This window comes from Bubalus bubalis, chromosome 6 (assembly GCF_019923935.1).
Source record: "Bubalus bubalis isolate 160015118507 breed Murrah chromosome 6, NDDB_SH_1, whole genome shotgun sequence".
Classification (NCBI taxonomy): Eukaryota; Metazoa; Chordata; class Mammalia; order Artiodactyla; family Bovidae; genus Bubalus; species Bubalus bubalis.
Genome location: NC_059162.1, coordinates 9,591,529 through 9,616,696, shown reverse-complemented (window position 1 = coordinate 9,616,696; position 25,168 = coordinate 9,591,529). Strand labels below are relative to the sequence as shown.

Below are 25,168 nucleotides of genomic sequence, written 5' to 3'. Positions count from 1 at the left end.
TGACAACCTGGAGGAGGGGGATGGGGTGGGAGGTGGGATGGAGATTCAAGAGGGAGGGAGTATACGTACACTTATGGCTGATTTGGGTTGTTGTAAGGCAAAAACCAACACAACATTGTAAAGCAATTATCCTCCAATTAAAAAGATAAAATAATATTTTTTTTAAAAAAAGAGGCAGAATAGCTTCTGGAGCGATACATGAAATTCTGAATATAGTGTGCTTGTGAGTGCCGAGTCACGTCAGACTCTTTGCAACCCCGTGGACTATAGCCTGCCAGGCTCCTCTGTCCATTGGCTTTTTCAGGCAGGAATGCAAGAGTGGGTTGCCATTTCCTTCTCCATCTGAATATAGTAAATACACTCAAATCCCTGATTTATTCATGGGCAACCAGAGTCCAATTTGTCCTATGTTTTATGGTCTGATGGCCTTGACCCCCTCCCAAGGGTTGAAGCTAGCATAGCAAGATTTTCGACTGACAGCCCAAGTTCTTGGGAGTGGAATGGCAGCAGTGATCTCTTAGCTCTTGGAGAGAGAGGTGAAGGACCGGGGACCTCTCTGAAGATGACTCTGCTCTCTTTCCCTCCCCTCCCAACCCAGGTGATTATGGTAACAGGGGATCATCCCATCACAGCCAAGGCCATTGCCAAGGGTGTGGGCATCATCTCAGAGGGCTCTGAGACAGCAGAGGACATTGCTGCCCGGCTCAAGATCCCTATCAGCAAGGTCAATCCTAGGTGAGACCCCCTAAAGAATTCAGATATACCATTTTTTCCCCTCCATCCTTAGCTTGCTCCACCAACTAAAGTTTTCGGAGGTTCTTTCTGTAGGTAGGACATGCATGGTTTACTTACTGAAAAGTAAAACATAATAGGAAATGACCAAGCGACTATGTCAGTAGGCTTTCAGATGAAGGTGGGCCGAAGAAGAAGGCAGAGAAGAGGGAGGAAGAGGTGGGGGGTGGGGATACAGTGTGCCAGTCATGGCTGGGGACAAGTTGAGGAGATGGGGGTGAAAGGAGAAACAAGCAGGTTATAGCAAAGATGAGTTTGAGGGTACCAGGATGCCTGGTGAATTCTCAATACCTGGAACTAACCTTTAGAAATTCCTCTTCCTCAGGGACGCCCAAGCCATTGTGGTGCATGGCTCTGAACTAAAGAATATGAACTCTGAGCAGCTTGATGAGATCCTCCAAAACCACACTGAGATTGTGTTCGCTCGGACCTCGCCCCAGCAGAAGCTCATCATTGTAGAGGGATGTCAGAGGCTGGTAAGGGAGACCAAGGAGGCTTGGGAAGTCACCCAGCCCCAAACCAAGCAGAGGAACATGTGGGATGGGCTGGAGGAGGAGCCAGAGAACATCCGATTGTGAACCTCTGAGACCGGCATCTATCTGGGGGCTCCCTGATAGTTTTGCTATCTCAGAAGGTGCAGGAGAAGGAAGGGCCAAGAAGCTATAGCAAGAAACAAGGGATGATGAAATCAAGCTGACCTTTGGGACGGGTCCTGAACCTGACACAGTAATTATTTCACTCCCTCTGTGCTTCCTCCAGGGAGCCATTGTGGCAGTGACAGGGGATGGGGTGAACGACTCCCCGGCGCTGAAGAAGGCGGACATCGGCATCGCCATGGGCATCGCAGGCTCCGACGTGTCTAAGCAGGCCGCCGACATGATCCTACTGGATGACAACTTTGCTTCCATTGTCACGGGTGTGGAGGAGGGTGAGGAAGCTGGGTAACCAGGGTAGGGACTTACTTGGCCCTCAGACTCAGGTGAGAGTTGATGCACATTATTCTCATTTCCTTTGCCCATCTTCCAACCTCCTGTACACACTGGGAAAAACCAATGTAAGTCACAATTTTGCAAATTGGATTCAGCTGGTCCTTGGACCATCTCTACGTGGAACCCTTATGTGATTGGAGGAAAGTCCAGATTGTCTAGGCGGCTCTAGTGCAGCATAGTTTGTTTGCTTCTCTCATGGAGATTCAGGAGATCCTACTTGAATCTGCTGTAGGTTTCTACTGTGGGATTCTACTGTAGGTTTCAGGGTGTAGCCATACCCATAAGACTACTCTGTACTTCACAGTCTCAGGAGGACTTTCAGGCAACCTGTTGTCTGAATGATGTTGACATATCAAGGTCATTTGGAGTCTGACTGAATGAGCCAAATCAGGTCCCCTCTTTCACGGAGACAATTCCCATTGGTGAAGCCCAGATTTCTGCTTCCTGGGCTCCCTGATTTCTGTCTGGAGCTATGAATTAAAACCTATTACAATCCACGTACTAATAATGGTTAACATTATATTGAAACCATGAATGATCCTCAGTATTGAGACCTTGTATAATCCTCAGTATTGTATGTCCACTCAATTCAATAAACTTTTGAGCATCAACTGTGTATCAGGCACCATTCTAGATGCTGGGGATTCAACAACAGGGAGTAAAAAGACACCTCCTTGCTCTCAGGCAACTTAATTTCTAGTGAATTAAGATAGATAGTAAATCAACTGAACAGTGTAATAAAAGAAGACAAGTGCAATGGAAAAAAATACGTAAAGCAGGGAGTGGAAGGAGGGGTGACACTTTTTTAAAAGGTTGTCAGGGAAGGATTCAAGCCATCTTGCAATGCAGGAGGAATGAAGCTCAGAGAGGTGAGGGGTGCCCAAGATCACAAGTTAGTTATGGCAGAAAATCCAACTGGAACCCACGCCCAGGCTCTTTCCATTTCAGCCTTAATTTTTTTTTAATTGAAGTATAATTGATTTACCACATTGTGTTAGTCTCTGGTGTATAGTGAAGTGATTCAGTTTTATATATAAGTAATTTTCCCCTTTGATAATCATAAGTTTAGTTTTCCATGTCTGTGAGTCTGTGTTCTGGAAATAAGTTCATTTGTGTCATATTTTAGATTTTACATATAGGTGATGTCATATGATATTTGTCTTTGTCTGACTTACTTCACTTAGTATGATAATCTCTAGTTCCATCCATGTTGCCGCAAATCCAGCCTTAATCTTCTTAGGGCTTTTATACTGGCATTCTCAGACATCTCAAAGTATTAACCAGGCCCCAGCCTGCTTAATTTTCAGAGATCAGATGATAGTAGCCACGTTGAATCCAAGAACACAGAGTATACAAATTTGACATGCTTAAATCATGGCTTTAACTAACAGTCACACAATTTAGAAACAACACTGGGGCTGCCACGGCCCAAGACCCTTTCACGGACTGTGTGACACGGCTTTGAGTGGCCTCTCTGCCCAGGAGCTGGTTTGTGGGAGGTGCGATGTCTCTGTGCTGCTCACAGAAGGTTGACCATCCTTCCCAGGCCGCCTGATCTTTGACAACCTGAAGAAATCCATCGCCTACACCCTGACCAGCAACATCCCTGAGATCACCCCCTTCCTGATGTTCATCATCCTCGGCATCCCCCTGCCTCTGGGCACCATAACCATCCTCTGCATTGACCTGGGCACTGACATGGTGAGGACCCAGATGGGACCCAGCTCGTGGAACTCCTGTGAAATGGACTGAGTTGGGACAATCTAGGTCAGGCAGAGGGGCAGAGCTTGAGGGACTTCTCTGAGTTTCCTTCTGAGCTGTGTGTCCCCTGTTGCTTCCACCCTCCATCCTCCAGGTCCCTGCTATCTCCCTGGCTTATGAGTCAGCTGAGAGTGACATCATGAAGAGGGCTCCACGGAACTCAAAGACTGATAAGCTGGTGAATCACCGTCTCATTGGCATGGCCTACGGACAGATTGGTGCGGCTGCAGGAATGAGGGGTGGAAGGGAGTGGGGAGAGGCTGCCCCAGAAGGGTCATGAGGCCAGTCTTGGTTTGGAAGTTCAAGGAGCTATCTTAATTATGAACTGTGCTAGGCTCTAGCACAAAAAACCCACTGATCTCTGATCTGCTCTTAAGGATCCAGTCGGAAAGGCGCAAACACACATGAAAGAATGGCAGGTTGTTTTCCAAGTGCCATATATTGAGGACAGATAGGACACACTACAGGAGTACAAGGCAGGAGTCGCCAATCTTGCGGACAGAGAGGCCTTGTGGAGGAAACATGGCTTAGACTTGGGGCTGGAAGATAGCGCTCAGCTAATGAATGGATGGTCAGACAGTGGCCAGATGATACCTGGCTGTTGAAGAGTGAATACATGAAGTTGGTGGAGTGCTTATTCCTGATAAAGAAGTAGTGGGGAATGAGGCTGTGGACACAGGTAGTATTTATAGTGGGTCCAAGTCTTGAAAGACACTTCTTTGTTCTTGAGTAGCCAGGTACAACGGGGGTACAGGCAAGAGATATGGACAGAGGAGACAATATCTATTTAGAGATGGAAACACATAGAAAAGGCACAGATTTAGGAGCCATATCTATGTTTGAATCTCAGTATCACAACTGACTACCTGTACAACTCTGGATAATGACTGAATCTTTTTCATGCTTCAGTTTTCCCACTTATGAAGTGTAAATGACAATTCAGAATTGCTGTGAGAATCACCATGTACAGGTACCTACAAACAGTGCCAGCTCTGTGGTCAGTAGGCAAACATTAGCATCAGCCACGGCTATGGTTCCCAGGCATGGGGGATGGAGGTTTTGACCAAGGGAGAGGCATGGAGCAGATGGGAGAATGTGAGGGAAAGAGAGGACTTGATGAGTGTCCTGGTGTCAGAGGAAATGGAGAGGAGGAGTCCAGCATTCACTTGGAGAGAGAGAGAATAAACCCCCTCTCAGGTCCTTTCCAGTTTTACGGTTATATGACCCTGGGTTACAGCTTAGAAACCAGTGTCAGACTTTGGAGGCGAGTCCAACAGAGGTGGCAGGGTCAGATCACTGATGGCATGAATCTTCAACATTACAGCTCAGACATACATCAACCCTGCTAGAAGCAAGTCCCAGGCACCACCTCTTCCGTGCTCTGCCTTTTGAGATCCTCCTGTGAGTGAGGTTCCCCTGACCTCTAACTATCACTGATAGGGATGATCCAGGCTCTGGCAGGATTCTTCACCTACTTTGTGATCTTGGCTGAGAATGGTTTTAAGCCTCCTGATCTGCTGGGCATCCGCGTCAACTGGGAAAATCGATACATCAATGACCTGGAGGACAGCTATGGACAGCAGTGGGTGAGTGAAAGGCAAGATAGTAAATGGTGGCCAATAAGAGTGAAGAAGTAACCAGGAGAAATGGGTTTAGCAAGTTTCTGAAGACACCAGGCAGACAGAGACGATCCTCATCTCCAGTCCTACAGGAGCCTTCTAACACTTGACCTCAACCTCCGATCACATCAGCAAACATTCTTCTCTTTGTTTACAATGACTTCATTTCTGTTAATTACTACTGTCTGTTGCCTGTTCATATCTTCCTGGGTCTTTCTGGCTTTCTTGGACCTGGAAATCATCTCTGTCAGTTAACTTTTGGGAGGCTGATTTCCAGGTTCTAATCATCATTGCCCCAGAAATGAGTGCTGGATCCTCTTTCTCCTGTTATTCTCCTTTTCCTGTGGGAGTTCAAAGAATAGGATTTTAAATCTGAAAACTTATTTTCTTTGTATATTTTCTTCCTTGTCATTCTAAACTGTTTAAACTTAGAGGATGCCTCTCTGTATTAGTCATTCCTAACACCCAAGATAAATGAGGTCTAAACTTAAGCCCTCTATCCAAAAATATGTATTTAAGAATTTTAGTAAGTATGTATTTGTGAACACTTCCATCCCAATTTCTGAGACAGTGGGAGACATGACACCAATTTTTGCTAGAATCATAGGACCAGAGACTTCACATACAGTCCATGGAGGACAAGATGGCCTATTCTTTAGCCTACAAAGGAGGAATCTGAATCTGGAAAGGTTTAGTGACTTATTCAAAGCCCCACAGTGAACCCGTACAAGAGCTGGACTAGAATTCTGGATTGATTCCTGCCCAGCACTTTCCCATGTCACCATGATGCCTCCAAACCAAGCTAACCACAGGGTTCTCAAAAGTATGTTAAAATCAAGATAATTGTTGGAATGCTGGCCCGCACACACAGTTCAGTTCAGTTTAGTCACTCAGTCGTGTTCGACTCTTTGTGACCCCATGGACTGCAGCATGCCAGGCCTCCCTGTCCATCACCAACTCCGAGAGTTGCTCAAATTCATGTCCATAGAGTTGGTGATGCCATCCAACCATCTCATCCTCTGTCGTCCCCTTCTCCTCCTGCCTTCAATCTTTCCCAGCACCAATGAGTCAGTTCTTCGCATCAGGTGGCCAAAGTACTGGAGTTTCAGCTTCAGCATCAGTCCTTCCAATGAATATTCAGGCCTGATCTCCTTTAGGATGAACTGGTTTGATCTCCTTACAGTCCAAGGGACTCTCAAGAGTCTTCTCCAACAGATTTCCACTATCTGAGCCTCTCGAGGCCGACAGATGTCAATGTTCCCAGCTAGCAAAGTCCAAAGATCACAGAGTCCTCACTGCTGTGTACCTTGTCAACATCTCAATCCTCGGATCAAGCCCCTTGTTAGTTTTATATCTTGAAACCATCTCCCTGCTACTAAGATGAAGCTTGTCATATGTTTATTTACAATCAACTAATGATAGTTAAAATTAATTTGAATTAATATCAAATTGTATCAGCAACATCTTAAGATATTGCAAAACAGATTGAGAACAACTGCCCTGCCAAATAAATGCCATAAAGGCAAGGTCTATGCCTCTTCCACTGCTGTAATCTTCAGATTATCAAGTATAGAGCTTCTTCCCTAGGAGTTACCCTACATACTGCTAATACCTCTGGCAGTAATTCAATTGATCACCGTTCATTCATTTAGCGAATACTTGTTGAGCATCTTCTATGCACTGGAGACTGTTTTGTCCCTGGGATATGGTAGTGAACAAAAATAGCCAAGAGACTGCCCTTGTAGAGGTTATATTCTAGTTAGGGGCACAGGGTGGGAAGGGAGAAAGATAATAGCCGAATAGATAACATACTGGGTCCATAGATTGTAAGCCCAAGAGGAGTTCAAAGAAGTGTTGGAATTGGGATGCTAAAGTAGGTGAGATTGAAAGATGAAGATGGTGAACAGAGAGAAAAGAGGTGCTTGAAAACTGAAATCACAGAAAAAATGTGGCTACTGAAAAAGACATCTGGAGTTTAATCATGGGAGCAAGCAATCAGGTGGGGAAGGGAGTATACCATTGGAGTAGATGAAGATACTCTGAGACCACGGTATGGGAAGGATTATCAACATGGATATTTTAATCTCCAAAAATGAGGACAGGCGCCGTTAGAATGACAGTGAGTCAGAAACTAAAATTTTCAAGGGATGATGGGAGTGGTTTGGTTTCGGTAGCTGGCTGCAGAGGACAGGGGTGGCATGATCTGACGCACAGAAATGTGCTGACTGGTCTCATTCTAAGTTCAGTGCTTGGCTCATCAATTTCTAGCTTTTGTTTTCTATTGTTTTGGGCTCTGTGGTGGTGGTGGTAGTTTAGTTTCTAAGTCGAGTCCAACATTTGCAACCCCATGCACTATAGCCCTCTAGGTTCCTCTGTCCATAGGATTTCCAGGCAAGAATATTGGAGCAGGGTGCCATTTCCTTCTCCAGGAGATCTTCCCAACCCAGGGATTGACCCTGCATCTCTTGCACTGTAGGCAGATTCTTTATCACTGAACCACCAGGGAAGCCCTTAGGGTTCTGTATTTCCCTCCAAGTACAACTTTGACCACATCCCATGAGGTTCTATCTGTAGTATCTCATTACTGTTCGGTCCTATACATTTTCAAATTTTTTATTCGAGCTACAAGTTATTTATAAACATGCTATTTTTAAAAAAGATTTTGTTTGATGTTGACCACTTTTTAAAGTCTTTATTGAGTTTGTTACAATATTGCTTCTCTTGTTTTTTGTTTTGGTTTTTCGGCCATGAGGCACGTGGAATCTTAGCTCCCCAACCAGAAATCGAACCCATACCCCCATGCATTGGAAGGTTAAGTCTTAACCACTGGGTAGTCAAGGAAGTCCCCCAAACATGCTGTTGTTTTTTAATGGGCTCTTCCTCCAATCTAATTTAAATGCACCTCTTCTGTGTTTGCACATCTGCGATGTCCCTCTTATAACCAACCTACTGTGCCGACATAGCATATTTATCTTCCCCACTGGACTCTAACTTCTTTCTGTGCAAAATGTGAATGAAAGAATGAATGAACGGTTGAGTGAATGCCTCCCATCTGGGACCACTCTTCGAGTATCGCTTCCCCTCTGCATGCAGATTCCCTACAGTCCCGTCTTCCTTACCTGTTTCCTCAGACCCTGCTTTCCTCTTGAGTCCACCTTCTTTTACACCACTCTTCTTATTAACTTAGTAAATATTTATGAGCCATCCTCCCTGCCACTCACTGAACAAAGCATGGGGAGGGAGGACACAGATAAATATGACGAGGTGCTTGCCCTTGAGGGGCTCTCAGTCAGATAAGGAAAACATATACGCAAAACACAAAGTGAAAAGCGCTATGACAGAGATATGTGAGAAGGGCTGTGGGAATCTAAAGAGGTCCCCTAAATCAGCCTTGGGGTCTGGGAAGGCAGGAGAAAGCTGCAGCCTTTGAGGCATAGCTGAATCCCTCCTGACGCTGATGGCTCCCCTCTGCCCGTCCTTCCCTAGACCTATGAGCAGCGGAAGGTGCTGGAGTTCACGTGCCAAACGGCCTTCTTCGTCAGCATCGTGATCGTGCAGTGGGCTGACCTCATCATCTGTAAGACCCGCCGCAACTCAATCTTCCAGCAGGGCATGAAGTGAGCGCCGCCCCCCAGCCTCAGCCCCGCCCCAAACTGCACCCCCTGCCCCTCCCTGATCACCTCCTTCACCCCATAAACATCTCTCAGAAACAAGATCCTCATATTTGGGATCCTGGAGGAGACAATCCTGGCCGCTTTTCTGTCCTACACTCCAGGCATGGACGTAGCTCTGCGAATGTACCCACTCAAGTGAGTAAGGGGACGGGCGGGGGGCGGGGCAGGGGGGCAAGGCAAGGCAAGGCAAGGCAACCTTCTCTGGGCACAGGAGAAGCATATGGGAGGAAGTGCGGTTGCGTGGGAAGTCGAGCGAGCAGGGCGGCACTCAGTGATGTAGAGAGGACCGCCTGTGCTCCCATAAACACATCTTATTTGAGGAGGGATTAGGGATGAGTGATTGCACTCACCAGACATGCAAATTTAGTGGATTCACCAGTGCTTAACAGAGTGGTTTCTTTTCTATAATAATGCATGGTATAGCTGTCCCAGGCTACATATTGCTCGGAACTGATGCAATCATAAAATAGCCTAATCTATGCAAGGCTAATTTTGCTGTACTTCTGCAAATATGTTTTCATATGTATGTATGTGAGTGGGCACACTTAAATTTTTACTATCTGGTACCTTGTTTGGTTCAAGTCCTATGTTTTCGTTTTTTATATTAGTATATGCTTATGAAATTTTTTCATTTAACTCCCATTTCACTCCCCCTTCCCCCAACTCTGTATTGGTAGCCTCTATGAATGATTTAGTGTGTATCCTCCCAGCTGATTTTCTACGTGTTTATTTTGCTCACCTTTCTGTCCCTTGCAGTGTTTTACACAATGTTTTACATTCTGTAGCTGCTAAATTAATGTTTACTAAGACATTGGCACCGCCCTTAGATGCTGGCAATTCCAGATTTGAATTTCAACTGTACTATATATTATTCTATGATCTTGGACAAGTTGGTAACCTCTCTGAGCCTCAGCTTCATGGCAAAGTCTTGATAACACACATCTGGCAGACCTGAGAATTACATGTAGAGATGCATATAACACGTGGAGCATGGCACTTGGGCCCTGGGGGGCACTTTGCTAATAGTAGCTCAGCTGATGTTGCTATTAATGTCAACATACAAATGCTAGTAAATGTGGTTGGGCATTAACCATGCTCCCAAACACTGCGTGTAAACCTTGACCATAAAACTCATCACCTAATACTGTGATTATTTTGTGTGTTTCTGTTTTCTCCAATCACTTGAGCATCTTGAGATCAAAGACCATCATGTCTTCAGTTTTATTTCCCCAGGACCTAGCACACAGAGTAGACATATGATAACCGTTGTTGAATGGCTGCATGACTGTGTGTATGTAACTGCTCATATTGGCTGAAGGGTATGTGCGTGCACACATAATGAACCATGGCCTAGGCCTGCTCTGTCCAACATGGTAGCCACCATCCTTATGCAACGATTGAACTCTTGAAACATGGCTAGTGAGATTGAGAAACTGAATTTATAATTTTAGTTTACTCAAAGTTAAAAACTAAAGCACTGTCAAATATTTTTCTATTAAATACAACTTTATTGTTTTGGTTGGACTACATTTTCCACCAAATATTTAGTGTCTTACTTGAGACACACTGTCAATGTAAAATACTCACTGGATTTCAAGGACTGGGGATACAAAAAGGAGGTAAAATAACTAATTATGTTTATATTGATTATGTGTTGAAACAACAATCTTTTGGATATTTGGGACTAAGTAAAATATTAAAATAACTTCACTTGTTTCTTTTTCATGTGGCTACTAGAAAATATAAATTTCACATGTGGCTTACAGTATATTTCTATCAGACGGTGCTGGTCTAGGCCATCTCTCTATCATCCAAGGGACAAATGTGGTCCTGACCCAACCCCTCTCTGGAGTCAGCTCCTTGGTCTATTGAAGAGATTCAGGAAGAAAAAGATTTCCCCACCTGTGCAATATGGAGGAGTATTTATATTCCCTGGCAAGATATCCCCCACATCTAGTCTCAGACGGACCACCCTGCTTTCGGTTGCAAGAGCTAGAGGACCCGGAAAGCAAAGGGGGGTCTCCCTCAGTGACTCCATGAAAGCCAGTATATAATCTCCATGAACAATGTATGTACCTCTTACATGGCATTTATCCCACTCTGTCCTCATTGGCTTTTTAATGTTCCTGTCCTGGGCCCTCCACCCTCACTCTCCAGGCTCTGGCCTCCTCAAAAGGTAGGAATCAACCTTCCACACTGAAGCAAAGTTACACGGCTCAAAATAGCATGGAGTTAAAACTCCCCTCGGGTCCTCCCCACCATTCTATGCAAAACAAAGAACTCTCTCACCGGAAGAAAAAAATGGACATTAAGGTTGATTACCCCAGCTCCCAGCCGGTCCAGCCTCTGGCCGATCTCCAGAATTCCTTGCCCCAGCCATTTAAGAGATAACTACTCCAAACAACCTTGGAGAAGAACACGCCCCCTTAAGACAGTAGATTTCCACATATATGCCTATATATACTTACTCTTCTCTTGGGTTAGTGCAGTAGCTCACTAATCTGACTGCTGCCCCTTCTCGCCTCATTAAAGGTGATCTGTTCCTGTAAAGTGCCGGTCTCATTCTTTTTCTAAACCTTGCCTTCTCTAGCTCCCTTACCCTACACACACAATAAACAAAACAATTCCCAGCCACGCTCTCCTCCTCTGCTGACCAGCTTTTGCTCTCTTCAGGATAACCTGGTGGTTCTGTGCCACCCCCTACAGCCTCCTCATCTTTGTGTATGATGAAATAAGAAGACTCCTCATTCGTCGTTATCCCGGCGGTGAGGCTCCCCCACACCTTGGCCTGAGAGGTCGCTAGGCTTCTGACTGGCTGTCCCATTGCAGATGGTTCCTGCAGCCCCATGGCCCCTCTCCCCAGGTCACTGCCTGGCCTGTGCAGTGCCTGGAGCCTGCCCTCTAGTCCTTGACCCCACCACGCTGCTCCTTCCAATCCTTGGGGCCCTGCCTTCCCTGCTCAGGCCTCCCACCCTGTCCTGGCTCATCTTTCTGTTTTTCTCCCCTTGATGCCTTCCCCAGTTCACTCTGGTCTCTTCTCTTCCACAGGCTGGGTGGAGAAGGAGACCTACTACTAACCTCAAGAGAGGAGGAGCTCACACGACATTGGGCTGTTCTGAGGGCCAGGTGGGGGAGGTTTAGAGGCAATGAGCTTGGGAAAACATCTGAGAGAGCATATTAGTTGGGGCAGAGAGGTACCATGAGGAAGAACCTTGGATAAGAGAGACAGGCGGTTCTAGGGCTGGGTTGATGGCACCATGGGTAGGAGATGAGGTGGGGGTGAGGGGAAGCCCAGGTTGTGTCTTCCTGGAGCCCAGTGAGGGGCTCAGTAACCAGTCAAGAGAGTAAACATTTGCAACAGCCCTCAGCTCCTGGATGTGTCGCATTTGGTTTTCAGAGATGCTCTCTCCCTAGATCTTCATTCATGGTAGCCAGGCAGAGGGCGTCTTTCAGGGGCCCGGCTCGGAAGGGATCAGAATCAAGCATCCTTGCCCGCTGAGGGTATCCCCTCAAAGTTACTCTCCAACTCAATTGATAGCAAGGACAGGACAAGTCAAGCTGGGATCAGAGAAATGGAGGGGATGAGAGAGGGGCGGGAAGCCACACCTTACAGCGGGGCCACAGCACCCGCTCAGGTCCTCAGATAATGTACAGACTTGTAGAATCTTCATGCTAGAAGACACCTCATTTCATCAGGAAGGACAGGAGGTCCAGAGAGGTTAAAAGATTTGGAAGGGGCCACGTGGTGAAAGGTGGAGGCTGCTACCCCACCTCCGAGGATGATCTGGTGTCCCTGACCTCAGCCCTAGTCATCAGGGCATCTCGACCCCATCCCATCCCTTGGCCGTTTTCCCTGGTGTAGCCTTGCAGCAGAGACTGAAACAATGCTGTCTGGATGCCTGTAGCCTTTGCTTCAGGCATAGCACCCGCCCCCTCATGCTCCAGCTCAACATAGGTGATGGCCGTTCCCCAAAGCCTGGCCTCTGAGCCTGGCACTTGCTGCATCTCAGGTCACTGTGGAGTCCCCAGGAGCTTTCTCTCCTGCCCACCCTCGGCGGCAGCTCTTCCTTCCTCTTCACCCACTAGCTGGCTTTTGCTTTGTGAGCTGCTCTACTCTGCCCTGTGGATCAGTTCACTCTCAGGCTTTTTTTAGAGGAGAGTTGGCTATGCCAAAAAGCATAGAAAGAGAGAGAGAGAAATGCTGAGAAAAGCTGGGGGAAATCGTAGACTGTCACCAAAAACAAAGCACATGTGTTAAGTGACTGCACATTATGTCTGGCAGTGGACAAAGGCCTTAGTCACATCATCCATTAATCTGTACAACAAACACATTCTTACCACCCGACCGGGTTTTTTAGATGATTCTGATTCCAGAACTTGTGCCCTTAACCACTTTTCAGGCTAGTCTTACAATAAAGGCTGGGCCAAAAATCAACAAATGCGTAATGAAAAAGGAGTCTGGCGGATAAGAGGCTGTGGGCTAGCAAAGAGAAGGCCTGTCTGTAAGGGACACCAGCCACTTTCCCCCTACACCGGGCACGCCCTCCTCGGAGGTCTCTCTCCCACCTGCTCCCCTCCTCCTCCAGCACAAGGTCTCCTGGGGACAGGGCTGTACCAGTCTGGGGTCCTTCCCTGCTGCTGACAGGGCTGAACCAGACCCTGGGAGACAGAGGGGGCCAGGTTGTGTGTGTGTGTGTGTGTGTGTGAGCTTGGGAGAGGGGAGTGTGAAACCAGCTACTCAGGTTTCAGCAGCAGGAGCTTCGGGTGTCTGGTGGGTTAAAAATACAGAGGCCCCAACTTAGGGTCATTTGATACCAGTGGCTGAGCCTGAAGGCAGGGGCCTAGAGGGAAAGGACCGAGTAGAAAGTAGAGAGGAAAGCATCAGAAAGGAGGACAGGGAGGACAGGAGGGCTGCAGCTGCTGGAAAGGCTCTGGTGTCTCTGGAGAGCCAGGGGCGAGGAGAGGGAGCAGGACAGGATGAAGCAGCCTGGTAACTGCAGGAAAGGAGGGGAGAATGGAGCGGGCCTGGGGCACTTTTTCCTCCCATCTCACACCCGGAGGTACGAAAGGTCAGATTCAGGATGAACTGAGTCTAATGTCCCAGTGTCTCTGTCTCGATGTCCCCCACCCCCCACCCACAGAGTGCGCACGGCAGGAGGAGTCAGGGCTGGACATCATCTGGTCGTGGACGTCTGGGTGGGTCTGCCCTTCTCTCCCGCAGTCTTTGTGCCAATGGTACAGCGCGTTGTTTGGCCTCCCTGACTCCAGGAGATGGGTTCTGGGGTGTCTCCAGCTCCAACATGCCCTGCTTAGCTACATCTGGCCTCTCCTGCTCCGACAGCTGCCTCTCTTGGACGCACTCCTGCCACGTTCCTGAGATATTTTCCTGGCCTTCCTTGCTTAGCTGTGTAAGGTCTGCCCCACGGGAGAGGGGAAAAATTCCTCCTCTAACATAATTTCATGGTGCAAAACACATGCTTGCTCGCCAACATCAGAGATACCTCCGGGCAGGGATGGAGGCTTCTGACTTCCATCTAGCTAGCCTCTCTCTGGCCTCCCTTGTGCCTCAGCTTACCTGTGCATGAGCCCTGGGTGGTGGTGGGGCCATGAAAAGGGTCCTTCCTTCAAGGTACCCAGAGTTGAACTCATCCACTCTGCCCTCACCCCCAAGCTGGGATCCAGGAAGCGAGAGGCCCATCCTCCCAGCTCTGCTTTGACGCTTAGTGCACAGGATTAATCAACATCCTTGGTTCAGGGCCCCACCTCCTTATGTTTCCCCAGTGTTAATTTTTTCCCCTTATTCTTTATACCTGGTCCTTTTTGTCTTGTCAAAGATGTAGGAATGAGTAGTCGCAACTTGCTTTCCTCGGAATCATTCATCCTGGGGAAGCCTCCTTTCCACCGTGCCCTAGAAAACCAGTCCCATAGGATCAGAGCAGAGAGTACCAGCAGGAGGCCGCAGCCGAATGACTCTCTCCTTCTCATCTCAGGGCTGTGGGCAGAGAAGCCCCAGATCCGCATCTCCCAGGGTGGCTGTGGGCCAGCACTTCACGCCCCACGCCCCGTCCTTCCCCTGCATTCTCCAGTTAGGAATGTTGAGTGAAGCAAAGGAAACTGGCTGGAGCTGAGCCAGGGCGCCGGTCCTGGACACGGCTCCATCTTTTATTCGGGGAATGATCTCATCCTTGGTCTTGGTTCTTTAAAGGGAAGTGCAGGGGGTCTCTTTCCTGCAGCCTGGATTGCATTTGTTCTCCCCGCCTTCCTCCACAGGATCAAACAGACAGACTTGACCCGGAGGAGAGCCCCAGGTTTTAGGACTCAGAGGCAATACCGCACTTGTCCCTCCTTTACGAATGTATCACCAGTCCAACCTCTGACCCGGAATACAGCCCAGTTTCCCTCTCTCCGAGTACCCTCGCCCTCCCTCAACTCTCCCTAATTACCCCAAGCCTTCCCTCCCCCAGCCCCAGCTTCATTTACCTCCGACTCATCTCATCTTATTTTTAGCTCCAGCTTTTTCCTTTCTTAATATGGTGATGAGCTCTTAGGCCAGTGTGGGGACAGGGGCTGAGGAGCCCTGGACATGGGGTGCGGGGGAGGGGAAGGAGGCTCTGGGAGCCTGGGTGAGAGGTGGTGGAGGTAGGAGGATCCCGGCCCTTGTGGAGCGCCCTGGCCTCAGAAGGTTATCCGTCTCCCCTGTCAATCCTGGAGACATATTTAGACGGGACCAGGTGGGGGCCGAGGGGTGCCAACCTCAGGGGCAGCTCCGGTTCCCTCCCCGCCCCCTGCTCCTATCCCTCCTCTGGCCCTTTTTCTCTTGGCTCTGTCGGCAGTTTCTCCAGGGCCGGCAGGGTCCTCTGTCCACTGCTCTGGGCCATTCCCCACCCCACCCCCACTGTGAGCCCCCAACTCAGGATTTGGGACCCAGGGGCCCCTCCCTACTCCAGCTAACCTCTTCTAGACGAGACGCTCCGACTCAGACCCCACTACCTCCATGAGCGCTGCAGACAGGATGGGGGCCAGAGCTGTGCCCGGCCTGCGGCTGGCACTGCTGTTCCTGATGGTGCTAGGGACACCCAAGTCAGGGGTGCAGGGGGAGGAAGGGCTCGACTTCCCTGAGTACGATGGTGTGGACCGTGTGGTCAATGTCAACGCAAAGAACTACAAAAATGTGTTCAAGAAGTATGAGGTGCTGGCGCTGCTCTACCACGAACCACCCGAGGATGACAAGGCCTCACAAAAACAGTTTGAGATGGAGGAGCTGATCCTGGAGGTGAGTGACGGGGTCTGCAGGCTGGCAGAGCAGGCCCAGCCCCTCTCTGGACCCCTCTCTCCTACAACGCCACGTGGATCTTTGAGGGTGGGACTGGGGGGACCGGCAGTGCAGCAGGATCCTGCTTCCACTAACAGGACACAAGTGGCATATGACCTTGGCCAAAAGAGAGAGAGATTCAGGAACCCCAAAGTACCCCTGTAGCCAGGCAATGTTAGCAAAGAGGGGAGCTGCAGGGAGAATCCTCCGTGCTAGAGGAGGCTGGCAGTACTAGGTTTGGCTAGGAATGGGGTGACCTTGGGGGCACCCCAAGGCGGGTGCAAAAAAGGAAAAGAGAGTTTCTTCGTGGGAAGGAGAGGAATTGCAGTGCGCCCCCAAATCTACCGTCCTAGCCAGAACGTGCCCGTTCTCTATACACTTTAGGGGCTGCACTCCAGAGAGTTCCAAATGGTATAAATATAAATGTCATTGACATTTTATTTGCATGTTGTTGTTTAGTTGCTAAGTTGTGTCTGACTCTTTTGTGACCCCATGGACTGTAGCCCAGCAGCCTCCTCTGTCCATAGGATTTCCCAGGCAAGATAATGGAGTAGGTTGTCATTTCCTTCTCCAGAGGACCTTCCCGACCCAGGGATGGAACCCACATCTCCTGCTTGGCAGGCAGATTCTTTACCACTGAGCCATCTGGGAAGCCTGCATGTCACTGATTTCATAGCTAAAGGTGTAATGGAGCCCACCATGCCTCCCACTGGTCTCTCAGGCCCCTCTCTCCTCCCCCATCCCATCTGCCCCTACTGGATCAAGCTGGGCACGCCGACTGGAAAATTTTTGTGTTTGGAGGCGGCTTCACCATGCCTTCCCCAAATTGTCTTTGTGGGAAGACTCTCCTCACCCGCTAGCTGACCTCAGGCATAAAGGAGAGAGGGCCTATTGTTACAAGGAAAAAAGCCCGTGTTCATAAATGATTGGAGACTTGGTCACACAGCCCTCCAGGAGCCGGGATGTGTTGGAGGCTCCTTGTCCAAGCTGCTGCAGCCCCTCCTCTAGCTTGGCAGCACAGAGAGGCCCCAGCTTGCCCAGAGCTTGGAGTATTTCAGGGCAAGACACCAGGATTGCAGGCTCTCATTTCTGTGTGCCCCTGCCGCATGCTGGAACCTGCCATCTGATTAATGAGCTGAGTATTTTTATCCTGAGTGCTCAGCATCCCTGGCCATCCACCTGCCAACCGTCTCCCTGCCCTGTCCTCCTGAGAATCTGAGCACAGACTCGGGCACTCAGATGGGTAAAGGTGGGGGGTAAAGCTGCAAACTGCCCAGCGCAGAGCACATCAGGGTCAAGAGACTGGCAGGAGGGGGTGCGTGGGGCACAGGGACAGGGGCCTGGGGCTGACGCTCCACAGCGTAAGGACAGGCTGAAGTAGACGGTGAAAAGCCAAGTCCCACTCCATTGAGGAAAGCCGGGCCTACTTCACCTCTAGTCTCTCTGTTGGTCTCTTTGCCTCTGCGGGTAACCAGCGTTTCTCCCAGTGACCTCTGCTGTCAGCTCTCCATCTCTCCCCGCTCCTCAGCAACATGAACAGACCCATTACCACCCTCTCTCTCTCCAAAATTCTCCCCACTGGGAGTCACTCAGAAGAATCCAAGGGACGCAGAACATCACCCCCACACTGAGTATGGCCTTCGTATGGAGGACAGGGCTCAGCTCTGAAGGAGGGAAGGGCCTCAGGCATTCTGAAGATCCCTCAGTATCCCTAAGGAACCCATACGCACATGCACAGTGCCTTCAAGTTCAACGTACTAAGCACATTGCAAATGAGCAATGGGCTTCCCAGGTAACTCAACGGTAAAGAATCCACCTGCCAAGCAGGAGACGCAGATTTGACCCCTGGGTGGGGAAGATCCTCTGGAGAAAGAAATGGCAACCCACTCCAGTATTCTTGCCTGGGAAATCCCATGGACAGAGGAGCCTGGTGGGCTACAGTTCATGGGGTCCTAGAGTCAGACATGACTTAGTGCCTAAACAACAATAAATGAGCAGTAAGTGTTCAAGGATTAAATTTGAACCAAAGACCAAAAAAAAAAAAAAAAAAAAAAAAAAATGGCCGGCGCAGGGGTGGGTGGCGGGTAGAAGGTAAAGTAGAGATATCTTGGATCCTGGAACAGTGTCAAGGTCTCATAGTCCCAGAATCCCAAATGACCCAACTCAAAAGAACGAGATGGGAACTAGTGGTTATTAAGACTTTCAGGGGCTGATTTTAACTCTAACTCTCCCTTCAGTTGGCAGCCCAAGTGCTAGAAGACAAGGGTGTTGGCTTCGGGATGGTGGACTCTGAGAAGGACGCGGCTGTAGCCAAGAAGCTAGGTAAGGGTAGGAGGAGCAGGAAGCGGAAGGTGGCAAGTGAGGAAAGGCTCAAATTTGCAGGGGTATGGCTGGGGGTTCCAGGGTCTCCGTTATTCCTTACAGAGAACCATGCTCAAATCTCAGAGAGAGGTGGAACTGGCCTTCTTTGTACGCACCCAAAAAACAGGGCTACGTGCTGGAGGAAGGGGGGGATCAGGGAACACAAGTGCGGCTGGAGAAGCCTCCGCAAGCTCCTCTTCCAACCCCTCCCCCACCCGCAGAGCTGCGGGCCGGATGTTACAGCACCAGACGCCAGGGGGCAGCACAGGCCGGAGACCGGACTCCGGATGTGGATGGGGGAGGGGTGGTCCGTAATGAAGTCATCCGGTCAGTAATAGCAGAAGGTTAAAGGGCCCGGGCTGGGAATTAGCAACCTGAGTTCTCAGAGGCGGTAAAAGAAATATCTGTCCTTGGTTATGGCAGATAGAGAAAGGGAGACATCTTGCTAGAGTCTTTATCTCCCTTTGTCCTCCCCTAGCATCCTCTGGAGAGCCCCTGGGGCCAGACTAGCCACTTAGGCTAAATCCAGGGGGCTGGACCTTAGGGATGTAGGGGCTAAGAGGCAGTAGAGGTGAGCAGGGCCGGGGGCAGGGGAGGTGAAGGATGGGAGAGAGGGTCCAGTGGGATTATGGAATGGGCTGTGATCCTGGATTTGGACCCTCGGATCTGTGGGAAGGCTGGAATCATGGCCTACCTCTGGCTCCCTGCCTAGGACTGACAGAAGAGGACAGCGTTTATGTTTTCAAGGGGGATGAAGTCATTGAGTACGATGGCGAGTTTTCTGCTGACACCCTGGTGGAGTTTCTGCTTGATGTGAGGACCCCTTGGACCTAATGGCCTTGCTTAAAGACCTCATGCCCATCCGACCAACTCCAGCCTCACACACAAACACACACACAAAGGCAACAGAGAGCCCTTCCTCCCCAACAGAGAGCCCCTTTCTCCCTGATCCCTCTCCCTGTCTTTGCCACTGAGTTCAGAGATTCACTCTCATTCCTTCAATGTCCTTGCTCTTCCAGGTCCTAGAGGACCCTGTGGAATTGATTGACGGTGAACGAGAGCTGCAGGCATTTGAGAATATTGAAGATGATAACAAACTTATTGGCTACTTCAAGAACAAAGACTCAGAGCGTGGGTAACCCTTAGACTCCACTGCCCCCCCACCCCCCACTTCATCTGCCCTCCTCCCTCTCCACCTCACCCACTGGCTCAGACCCCTGCCCCATCACCCCTCTTGCAAGGGTGGGTCCAGCGACTGCTCTGATCTCCCTGCACTCTTTGAGTTTCCCATACAGGCACCAAGGCATTTCCCTTCCCCGCCCCCTCACCACTCTATCTACTCTCAGAAAGCTAGAGGGAGTGGGTCTCAGAATGAACCCATTTGCCAAAGAACTGGGGAGACAGAGCGGAGGCGGAGGTGGCTCCCTGGCAGCCCCTGGTTGCCCCAGAGACTGACTCTGCATTCCCTCCTCAGATTACAAAGCCTATGAGGACGCCGCGGAGGAGTTCCACCCCTACATCCCCTTCTTCGCCACCTTCGACAGCAAGGTTCTCCTCCCTGTGGCCACCCTGAGTCTCCCTCACTCCTGTCATCTGCCCTCCAGACCCCCTCCCAGAATCGATGGGGGACCTCCTCCCTCCTTACACACCGGTATTCCCCACCCCACCCCACGCCGGCTTCCTCCACTCCACCGATTTCAGAGGATCTAAGCCCTCTCAGGTTCAACCGAAGCCCAGAGAAGTTAACACATGTGTCCAGTGTCACAATGGCAGTGACAAGGGCCCAGGTTGTCTGACTCCCTGTTTGATACCGGCTCCCCACCAACACTCTCCATTAATACTGCTTCTCCCCCTGACTGCGTGTCCCCTGCTCCAATCCCCCATCCCCTTCCCCAAAAGGTGGCAAAGAAGCTGACCCTAAAGCTGAATGAAATTGATTTCTACGAGGCCTTCATGGAGGAGCCTGTGACCATCCCAGACAAGCCCAACAGCGAAGAGGAGATCGTCAACTTCGTGGAGGCACACAAGAGGTAGGGCATGGGGGCAAGCCCCTGAGCAGGGCGGGCTCCTCCTCAGGAGCATGTCTGAGAGATGGGCTGGGGGAAAGGCAGCTGAGCAGGAGCCTGGTCTCCCCTGGAGACGAATACGTCTCTGGGGACTAGTGCTTCCTGATGCACTGATGGTTTTGCACAGTATTTTGCACCCCAGCACTCAGCCAGAGCCTTACACACAGAAGGTGCCACATAAACCTGTACAGTTCACTGTGATGTGGCCTGAGACCAGTGTTGAGTGCCTGTGGTCTGCTAGGAACGCTGAAGTGCTCTCTTTCTTATTCTATTTAATCCTTTAACAACCTCAGTTAAAGAGAGTCCACAAGGAGTGTGAGAACAGGGATCCTCAGCCAGGTGTGACCCGTGTTCTTTCTCACACATGGCCTACACCAGTGGTTCTCAACAGGGCTGGAGGGCGTGGGGAGGTAGGGGGCGGTTCCGTCTTCCAGGGGATGTTTGGCAATGTCTAGAGACACTTTCGGTTGGAGAGAGTGCTACTGGTGTTTAGGGGGTGGAGAACAGGGATGCTGCTTACTATCCCAAAGTGCACAGGGCAGCCTTCCCACAACAAAGAATTATCCGGCCCCAAATGTCAAATGCTGAGTCTGAGAAACCCTGCCCTACACTCACACAGAATTCTCTTCCTTCACAGTCCTCCACCACTGGGAACACCCATTCATCACTGAGAACACTATTTAACGTCACCCTCCCCCTCTAGATTACGGTTCTCTCCCTCAGGGCAGGAATATGCTGGCCTCGCTCAATTCTGTCTGCACAGCACCTAGCACAGCGTTTAGAACATCTCCAGCACTCAATTTGTGGATGAATGAATGAACATCCAGATGTCCAGTTCTTTCTCCCAAAAGTCTCTTTTCCAGTCCCCTTGCCCACCCTCTGCTCTCCCACCTGCTTTAACCATGCAATGACCTGGGCCTAGTGCCCGGAGCTTGGTCTTTTCCCGATGGCTTGGTTCTGGGCTACAAGCTGTCTGTGCCCTAGGCGTGACCCTGTGGCAGCCTCTGCTTACAGGGATCTGCTGGAGCCAAGGGTGTCCTTCTCGCCCGCTGAGTAGTGCCTTTTTCTCTCTTCTAGATCAACCCTGAGGAAGCTGAAGCCTGAGAGTATGTATGAGACTTGGGTGAGTGCCCCTGGATGGGGCCAGGCCCTGGGCGAGCATGGGAAAATTCAAGTCCTGGGAACATCTAGTCCTGCTGCTCCTCATGTCTTGTTTGTGGTTTTACAGTGCACCAGCCAAGGTTGAGGGTTTCTGTTCTGAGGAATGTGTCAGGAGCTGGGGACACACGTAACTTGATGACGATGACAAAGGCGGAGCCCTAAGCTCTGGGGCTGAAGGGTTTGCTAGAGGAGTGTGGGTGACAAGAACATACCTGCTTTAGAAGCTAGACTGCCACAAGACTCAGGTCCAGGGAAGATCTAGGGTCTGTTCTGGGCTCTCTAACTTCAGGGAGTATAGCTAAGGTCTTCCTCCCCACATCCCTCAACAGGAGGACGATCTGGATGGAATCCATATTGTGGCCTTTGCAGAGGAAACTGATCCTGGTGAGGAAGGAATACTGGGTTGGATTTGGGAGGCGGGGGCACTGGTGAGATGGGGAGATGGGGTATTAATTAGAGCGTAGGCTTTTACAACGCAAGATGTGTTTTCTCAGAGCACAGTTTACAAGCTAGACATGTGGAGCTATGGGACGCGGGAACAGAGGGCTGGACTCCAGTTTCCTCTGTGCCCCGTCACACCCTTATCACCTGTGTTCCCTCCAAGATGGCTATGAGTTCTTAGAGACACTCAAGGCCGTGGCGCAAGACAACACGGACAATCCTGATCTGAGCATCATCTGGATTGACCCTGATGACTTCCCCCTGGTAAGAATCGTCACTGGGCACTGCTGTCCTTGGCAGGGCCTTAGCCTGGAGCATGTCCTGAGGGGGTCTGTTTCAGAGTTCCTATTCCCATCTCCTAGTGGAGGACCCTACTGCATGCTCAGGGGCACTAAGGGCATCCTCAGAAAGAGGACACAGATTGGGACGTGTGGGAACAACAGGATTCCCAGAGCAGAGGCTGAGCAGGAGCTCAGGTGCCCAGGGGCACCTTTCTCTTTCTAGAGAAATCCAGAGTTTGGGGGAGCAGGGGGCACATTAACCCTGCGTGTGGGTGTACATAATCACAGAATCAAAGCACAGAGACTCCATGTCTCAGGGCATGGCTCTGTTAGCAGCAGAATCCCCAACACCTAACCTTCTTTGTTGAAAAGAGAACTAGATAAACAAACAGAAGTGTGAGGACCAATGGCAGTCACTGATTATAACTACCTTAGAGATGCAGGAACTGAGGGCCAGGGAGAAGTGACTTGCCCTGATTCACAAAGTCAATCAGTAGCAGATCCAGGATCACAGCAGGCTTCCTATCTATCAGTAGTTTTCTTCAGAAGGAAGTGGCCAGTGTCCCCAGCTGACGCTCCTGATACTCTCCTTTTGGTGTATCTACTCTTTCTTCAACTGCTTAGTTCTGCCCATTCCCTTCAGGGACTGTAGCTGGACCCATTGCCCACCCCCCACGGGCTCACAGTGTCCTCTGTCTCCCCCTTGCTGGCCCTCACATGCACCCTCCTGGACTCAGGTATTCCTAGCCTCCATTAAGTTTTACCATATGTGGTCTCTCCACAGCTGGTTCCATACTGGGAGAAGACATTTAACATCGACTTGTCAGCCCCACAAATAGGAGTCGTCAATGTTACTGACGTGAGTTTCCTTCCATCATCCCTGGCTGACCTCCACCTCTGCTTCCCAGCATAGCTATTTCTCTGCTTTGCTAACTAGGAATTGAGGGCCCTTCCCAGAGGAATCAGACCTGCCCAGTCTAATGGCTGGAAAGAGGGAAAGATTCCTGCCCTGAACACACTCCTGCTTCTATCTGTTGGAATTTGGCTGCTCGTCCTTCAAAGCCCAGTTCAAATCCTCTCTTCTCCATGAAGTCTTTCCAGATCTCCCATCTGGAATCATTTTCTTTCTCCCAGAGCCCGTTTGGCATTGAGAACATGACTTTTATATGGCTATTATGTATCATGTGTGCCTCTTCCAGTAGTCTTTGAGCTTTTAGAAGGCAGAAATCTTCTCTTTCACATACATCAGATGCTTTAACATTTGTTGAGTTGAATAGCTCATGGTCTGCTTTCATGTAGTTCTCAGTCTAAGTGGTGAAGTAGGTATTCCATTAACCACCAGGCCAGATCTGATAAACTCTATAACAGAGACACAAATAAAATGCCAGGAAAGCACAGAAATCGGTGACCTCTACCTGTGAGTCAGAGTGGGTTTATAAGGAGTAGAGTTTAAAGTGGAGATTGCTGTAAATCAATCATACTTCAATTTTTTAAAATAAAGAATAAATTATTTAAATGTAAAAAATTTAAATACACTGAAGTTCTGTGAGTGAAAATTATGAGACGTTATTTCCAAACTGATGGAAAAGTTACTGCAGAAGGTCAAAAAGAAGGAAAATCAGTATCACGCCTGGGAAAAGGCAAGTCGGATTTTATGGCTTGAGAGTCCGGAGATCTCTGAGGATGATGCCAGAGAAGCAGGTTTTGGAAAGTCTGGAATGCTAGAGGTCTTCTGACTTGATTCTCCAAGCCATGAAGAGTCACCAGTGGTCTTGCATCAAGGGCACTATAGAGAGGTCTGTTTTGTGAAGCTCAGCACAGCAAGAGCTAGTAAGAAAGACCAAAGGGAGAAGGTCTACTTGCTGACCCAGCTGTTCTTTCTATTCCCACTGTCACTGTTCCAACCTAGACCTTCATCTGGACACTTTTCCTGCCCAGGGACAGATGCAGAGAAGGGGACAGAGGATGTACAGAGTCCAGAGAGTGGGAGGACAGGTCTAGAGACCTGAGTCAGGCTTAGTTCTGATCCCGTCTGTGCCGTGTCCTAGGCGGACAGCATATGGATGGAAATGGATGATGAGGAGGACCTGCCCTCTGCCGAGGAGCTGGAGGACTGGCTGGAGGACGTGCTGGAGGGCGAGATCAACACAGAGGACGACGACGAAGACGACTAGTTACCGTGGCAGCCGTCTTCCGGCCCCACCCGCTCCCCTCCTGCTCCCCTCTCCTTCCCTGAGCTCCTCCAGGGACACTAGGTCATCCTCCGCCATGGGGCTTGTTGGGGTCTGTATGCTAGGTGCTGAGATTTCCCGAAACACCAGCTCAGCTGTCTTCTCTCTGGCTCCTGTTCCCTGTCCCACTGCATCCCTGTATCAATTGTTTCTTCCGTCACTCCTTTCATGCTTTCTTGTGACTCCCCCCTTGCCATATCCATGGGTCCCCATCTCTTCTGTTCCCCCTACCTGAGCAACTCTTCCTTACTCTCTCAAGTCCTCTGTCCTTCTGATTGTCCTATCCCTGGCCAGAGGGATGGGAGAGTACTGTGTTTGGGGCTGAACTTTAGCAATCTCTTGTTGATGTATTTGGGTCAAATGAGACCTCAATAAAGGATCTGGGGCAACATTAGCAAGTGTCTGCTGATGAGGTCTCACCCCTACGGCAGGAGGAAGGCAGCTAGAGGGTGGGGGATTTAGGTGTGGGTACCTTCTTAG

General features: G+C 49.7%; 2 protein-coding genes and 1 long non-coding RNA gene across 4 annotated transcripts in view; 2 read left to right on the top strand and 1 right to left on the bottom strand.

Moving 5' to 3' along the window:
* The window catches only part of ATP1A4 (ATPase Na+/K+ transporting subunit alpha 4), a 35,793-nt gene extending 20,551 nt beyond the window's left edge, over nucleotides 1–15,242 (top strand). The window contains exons 13-22 of one of the 2 annotated variants that reach the window (XM_044944140.1): nucleotides 599–735; nucleotides 1,118–1,268; nucleotides 1,552–1,720; nucleotides 3,328–3,482; nucleotides 3,637–3,760; nucleotides 4,983–5,128; nucleotides 8,648–8,778; nucleotides 8,869–8,970; nucleotides 11,509–11,600; nucleotides 11,884–12,057. In XM_044944140.1, coding sequence (XP_044800075.1) covers nucleotides 599–735; nucleotides 1,118–1,268; nucleotides 1,552–1,720; nucleotides 3,328–3,482; nucleotides 3,637–3,760; nucleotides 4,983–5,128; nucleotides 8,648–8,778; nucleotides 8,869–8,970; nucleotides 11,509–11,600; nucleotides 11,884–11,912 — 1,236 coding nt within the window. In that variant the 3' untranslated portion in view covers nucleotides 11,913–12,057. Of the gene's footprint in view, nucleotides 1–598; nucleotides 736–1,117; nucleotides 1,269–1,551; nucleotides 1,721–3,327; nucleotides 3,483–3,636; nucleotides 3,761–4,982; nucleotides 5,129–8,647; nucleotides 8,779–8,868; nucleotides 8,971–11,508; nucleotides 11,601–11,883; nucleotides 12,058–15,105 lie in introns of those variants that run through there. The other variant, XM_044944139.1, reaches the window with a different exon arrangement.
* LOC112585526 lies at nucleotides 4,520–15,106 on the bottom strand. Its single transcript, XR_003109887.2, has 2 exons — nucleotides 14,646–15,106; nucleotides 4,520–5,502 (listed from the first exon to the last, which is right to left on the bottom strand). It is a non-coding gene; the product is annotated as an uncharacterized LOC112585526 (long non-coding RNA).
* Nucleotides 15,243–15,738: 496 nt separating the features above from the next.
* CASQ1 (calsequestrin 1) lies at nucleotides 15,739–25,082 on the top strand. The gene is made up of 11 exons (XM_006060484.3): nucleotides 15,739–16,108; nucleotides 18,385–18,469; nucleotides 19,221–19,321; nucleotides 19,528–19,639; nucleotides 19,983–20,056; nucleotides 20,408–20,538; nucleotides 21,652–21,697; nucleotides 22,065–22,119; nucleotides 22,340–22,440; nucleotides 23,242–23,316; nucleotides 24,506–25,082. The coding sequence occupies exons 1-11, from the start codon at nucleotides 15,830–15,832 to the stop codon at nucleotides 24,629–24,631; spliced, it is 1,185 nt and encodes a 394-aa protein (XP_006060546.3). The 5' UTR covers nucleotides 15,739–15,829; the 3' UTR covers nucleotides 24,632–25,082.
* Nucleotides 25,083–25,168: the final 86 nt, after the last annotated feature.

Excerpts from the sequence above, each read along its gene's own strand:
- CASQ1 (XM_006060484.3), top strand. The coding sequence starts at position 15,830 with ATGAGCGCTGCAGACAGGATGGGGGCCAGAGCTGTGCCCGGCCTGCGG. Across the intron at positions 19,322-19,527 it reads TGGTGGAGTTTCTGCTTGAT|GTCCTAGAGGACCCTGTGGA; the intron begins GTGAGGACCCCT and ends TTGCTCTTCCAG. Across the intron at positions 21,698-22,064 it reads AGAGTATGTATGAGACTTGG|GAGGACGATCTGGATGGAAT; the intron begins GTGAGTGCCCCT and ends ATCCCTCAACAG.